This window comes from Echiichthys vipera (assembly GCF_963691815.1).
Source record: "Echiichthys vipera genome assembly, chromosome: 7".
Lineage (NCBI taxonomy): Eukaryota > Metazoa > Chordata > Actinopteri > Perciformes > Trachinidae > Echiichthys > Echiichthys vipera.
In genome coordinates, this window is record NC_139832.1 from 268085 (window position 1) to 273084 (window position 5000).

Genomic DNA, 5000 nt, shown 5'->3' on the forward strand with positions numbered 1-5000 from the left:
TTGACTGAAGACAGAGAAGTCTCACCCCCCCCCCCCTCGTCACCCCCCCCCCCCCTCAGGAGAAGCGGGTGAACCTGAGTCACATCGAGTCCCGGATGTCGAAGCGCGTCGTGAACGAGGTGGAGATCTTCGCCGACTGCAGCTGCAGCAAGAAAGAGTTCGAGGAGCTGCTGGAGTTCCTCAAAGAGCACGTCAACGTCATCTCCTTCAACACGCCGGCACACGTGTGGTCGGCCGAGGCAGGTGGGCACGCCGCCGCCGCCGCCGCCGGGGCACACGCCCGCTGGTGCTCCAGCTGAAGTGTGTGTGTGTGTGTGTGTGTGTGTGTGTGTGTGTGTGTGTGTGTGTGTGTGTGTGTGTGTGTGTGTGTGTGTGTGTGTGTGTGTGTGTGTGTGTGTGTGTGTGTGTGTGTGTGTGTGTGTGTGTGTGTGTGTGTGTGTGTGTGTGTGTGTGTGTGTGTGTGTTTCAGATGAAGAGGACGTGCCCTGGTTCCCCATGAAGATCTCTGAGCTGGACCAGTGCTCCCACAGAGTGCTGATGTACGGCTCCGAGCTGGACGCCGACCACCCCGTGAGTCTCCGTCACAGTGTTCTGCTCGGCCACAGCCTCTGTTCACCGGGTCAGACAGCACGCCACGGTTTGATACCCCCCCCCCCCCCACATACACACACACACAGACTTTATACAGCAGTAAAGTTCATGGGTTGTTGTGATTGGTTCAGAGTTTCTGAGGCGGTCCCTGGTTCAGGTTTTGGAGCGTCCGTCACTCCCGGACTGGCTCCGCCCCCTGGTCACACGGTTCCTCCAGTGAACAGCCAGCTCCTGTAGAAAGACCCCCCCCCCCCCCTGGGTTGAATAACATAGTGAAACATGATGAATCCTTTTATTTGGGACAAAAATAAAGACTCTACATACAACATCATCACACGTGTCCAAGCCCCGCCCCCAGCGTCCTGTGTGCTCCAATCAGGAAGCTCGGTCAGCGTCAGTTCTCTGAGTGTCCACCAGGGGCAGGCTAGTTTTGATTTGATTGGAGGTCGATGTTCATTAGGACCGATGCACCTGAGAAACACATATATCGGGCGACATCTGCGTTTCTCAGGTGCATCAGTCACGATAATATCGGCCTATCACCAGTGGACGTACGCCCCTCCCCCCAACGTCACATACATGCACTTTTTTGGTCAGAGGAAATCAGCAAAGTCTGACAAAGATGGCGACTCCTGTAGGAGGAGCTGAGGGAGACGCTGCGTCTGGTCTCGACGTAAAGAGTCCCAGCTGATGGTTGAGTGAACATCGTATGTGAATGTCTGACCTCTGACCTCTGACCTCTGACCTCTGACCTCTCGCTCCCCTCAGGGCTTTAAGGACGACGTTTACCGTCAGAGGAGGAAATACTTTGTGGAAGTGGCCATGAACTATAAATTGTGAGTGTCGTCCTCTGAAACATGGAGGGTCGGGGGCGGGGCCTGTGGTGCAGGTAGAGTCCAAACCCTGTGGTGTGTGTGTGTCCTCTGCAGCGGGCAGCCCATCCCTCGGGTGGAGTACACCCCGGAGGAGGTGAGGACGTGGGGCGTGGTGTTCAGGGAGCTGACCGCGCTGTACCCGAGCCACGCCTGCAGAGAATACCTGAAGAACCTGCCGCTGCTCACAGAACTGTGCGGCTACAGAGAGGACAACATCCCCCAGCTGGAGGACGTGTCCCTGTTCCTCCGAGGTTTGACCGCACGCACACACACGCACACGCACACGCACGCACACGCACACGCTCACGCACGCACACACACACACACGCTCACGCACACGCACACGCACACGCTCACGCTCACACACACGCACACGCACACGCTCAAGCTCTGATACGGGTTTGTTCTGAACTCCAGCGTCAGGACGACCTGACGGACACTTTTCACCGGTGCACACCACCTGATCGAACCTCACCCATGTGCAGGGGTTCAGTGCCCGGGGACACTTTGACATGTGGACCTGAGGAGCCGGGGATCGAACCTCTGTGATTGTCCCCTGCTCCTGTGTTGCCCTCCCCAGCTGTGTCTTGTCTGTAATTAGTCTGTCTTTGTGGACCCTGGTCCCCTGTTGTTCGTCCAAGTCCAAAGCAACTGGTTCTTTGTCAGGAAGACGTTTCACCTCTGATCCAAGAGGCTTCATCAGTTCATGTACACATCTGACCAGGACCAGCACCAGGACCAGGACCAGGACCAGGACCAGGACCAGCACCAGGACCAGGACCAGGACCAGGACCAGGCTGGGCTTGGTCCAACTACCCGGTGTGGAGATCCAGGTCTTTAACCTCTCACAGATCGATGATGTCACTGGAACCCTTTGTGCTCTGTAGTTAGAGTGACAGTCGTTGGTGGAAGTAGATCTGGACTTCTTTAGTGCTGGTCCAGTCCCAGCCTGGTCCTGGTCCTGGTCCTGGTCCTGGTCCAGTCCCAGCCTCGTCCCGGTCCTGGTCCTGGTCCAGTCCTAGCCTCGTCCCGGTCCTGGTCCTGGTCCAGTCGTTGGTGGAAGTAGGTTTGGACTTTGTTATGCCGGTCCTGGTCCAGTCCCAGCCTGGTCCTGGTCCTGGTCCTGGTCCAGGACCCTGCCTGAACACCCTGTCCTTGTCCTGACACCCTGTCCTTGTCCTGACACCCTGTCCTTGTCATGGACACCCTGTCCTTGTCTGACACCCTGTCCTTGCCTGACACCCTGTCCTTGTCTGACACCCTGTCCTTGTCCTGACACCCTGTCCTTGTCCTGACACCCTGTCCTTGTCCTGACACCCTGTCCTTGGCCTGGACACCCTGTCCTTGTCTTGACTCCCTGTCCTTGTCCTGACACCCTGTCCTTGTCCTGACACCCTGTCCTTGTCCTGACACCCTGTCCTTGTCTGACACCCTGTCCTTGTCATGGACACCCTGTCCTTGTCTGACACCCTGTCCTTGCCTGACACCCTGTCCTTGTCCTGACACCCTGTCCTTGGCCTGGACACCCTGTCCTTGTCCTGACACCCTGTCCTTGTCCTGACACCCTGTCCTTGCCTGACACCCTGTCCTTGTCTGACACCCTGTCCTTGTCCTGACACCCTGTCCTTGTCCTGACGCCCTGTCCTTGTCTGACACCCTGTCCTTGCCTGACACCCTGTCCTTGTCCTGACACCCTGTCCTTGTCCTGACACCCTGTCCTTGTCCTGGACACCCTGTCCTTGTCCTGACACCCTGTCCTTGTCCTGGACACCCTGTCCTTGTTCTGACACCCTGTCCTTGTCTTGACTCCCTGTCCTTGTCCTGACACCCTGTCCTTGTCCTGACGCCCTGTCCTTGTCTGACACCCTGTCCTTGCCTGACACCCTGTCCTTGCCTGACACCCTGTCCTTGTCCTGACACCCTGTCCTTGCCTGACACCCTGTCCTTGTCCTGACACCCTGTCCTTGTCTGACACCCTGTCCTTGTCCTGACACCCTGTCCTTGTCTGACACCCTGTCCTTGTCATGGACACCCTGTCCTTGTCTGACACCCTGTCCTTGCCTGACACCCTGTCCTTGTCCTGACACCCTGTCCTTGTCTGACACCCTGTCCTTGTCCTGACACCCTGTCCTTGTCTGACACCCTGTCCTTGCCTGACACCCTGTCCTTGTCCTGACACCCTGTCCTTGGCCTGGACACCCTGTCCTTGTCCTGACACCCTGTCCTTGTCCTGACACCCTGTCCTTGCCTGACACCCTGTCCTTGTCTGACACCCTGTCCTTGTCCTGACACCCTGTCCTTGTCCTGACGCCCTGTCCTTGTCTGACACCCTGTCCTTGTCCTGACACCCTGTCCTTGTCCTGACACACTGTCCTTGTCCTGACACCCTGTCCTTGTCCTGACACCCTGTCCTTGTTCTGACACCCTGTCCTTGTCCTGGACACCCTGTCCTTGTCCTGACACCCTGTCCTTGCCTGACACCCTGTCCTTGCCTGACACCCTGTCCTTGTCCTGACACCCTGTCCTTGCCTGACACCCTGTCCTTGTCCTGACACCCTGTCCTTGTCCTGGACACCCTGTCCTTGTCCTGACACCCTGTCCTTGTCCTGGACACCCTGTCCTTGTCCTGACACCCTGTCCTTGTCCTGGACACCCTGTCCTTGTTCTGACACCCTGTCCTTGTCTTGACTCCCTGTCCTTGTCCTGACACCCTGTCCTTGTCCTGACGCCCTGTCCTTGTCTGACACCCTGTCCTTGCCTGACACCCTGTCCTTGCCTGACACCCTGTCCTTGTCCTGACACCCTGTCCTTGCCTGACACCCTGTCCTTGTCCTGACACCCTGTCCTTGTCTGACACCCTGTCCTTGTCCTGACACCCTGTCCTTGTCTGACACCCTGTCCTTGTCATGGACACCCTGTCCTTGTCTGACACCCTGTCCTTGCCTGACACCCTGTCCTTGTCCTGACACCCTGTCCTTGTCTGACACCCTGTCCTTGTCCTGACACCCTGTCCTTGTCTGACACCCTGTCCTTGCCTGACACCCTTGTCCTTGTCCTGACACCCTGTCCTTGTCCTGACACCCTGTCCTTGCCTGACACCCTGTCCTTGTCTGACACCCTGTCCTTGTCCTGACACCCTGTCCTTGTCCTGACGCCCTGTCCTTGTCTGACACCCTGTCCTTGTCCTGACACCCTGTCCTTGTCCTGACACACTGTCCTTGTCCTGACACCCTGTCCTTGTTCTGACACCCTGTCCTTGTCCTGGACACCCTGTCCTTGTCCTGACACCCTGTCCTTGCCTGACACCCTGTCCTTGCCTGACACCCTGTCCTTGTCCTGACACCCTGTCCTTGCCTGACACCCTGTCCTTGTCCTGACACCCTGTCCTTGTCCTGGACACCCTGTCCTTGTCCTGACACCCTGTCCTTGCCTGACACCCTGTCCTTGTCTTGACTCCCTGTCCTTCTTCTCATCGTTTCATGTTTTATACAAAATAATGAGGCTTTTAAATCCACACGAGCGACTCGAGGCTCG

At 57.4% G+C, this 5000-nt stretch overlaps 2 protein-coding genes across 2 annotated transcripts in view; both read left to right on the forward strand.

Annotated features, from left to right (window-relative positions):
* tbc1d15 (TBC1 domain family, member 15) overlaps positions 1-72 on the forward strand; it is a gene marked incomplete at its 3' end in the record, with an annotated part of 30802 nt that extends 30730 nt beyond the window's left edge. Inside the window, exon 19 of the mRNA XM_083916346.1 lies at positions 60-72. Within this exon, the coding sequence (XP_083772472.1) occupies positions 60-72 (13 nt within the window). The remainder of the gene's footprint in view (positions 1-59) is intronic.
* The window catches only part of tph2 (tryptophan hydroxylase 2 (tryptophan 5-monooxygenase)), a 10474-nt gene that overhangs the window by 287 nt on the left and 5187 nt on the right, over positions 1-5000 (forward strand). Inside the window, exons 2-5 of the mRNA XM_083916025.1 lie at positions 60-243; positions 470-570; positions 1360-1427; positions 1521-1717. Of these exons, the coding sequence (XP_083772151.1) occupies positions 96-243; positions 470-570; positions 1360-1427; positions 1521-1717 (514 nt within the window). The 5' untranslated portion in view covers positions 60-95. The remainder of the gene's footprint in view (positions 1-59; positions 244-469; positions 571-1359; positions 1428-1520; positions 1718-5000) is intronic.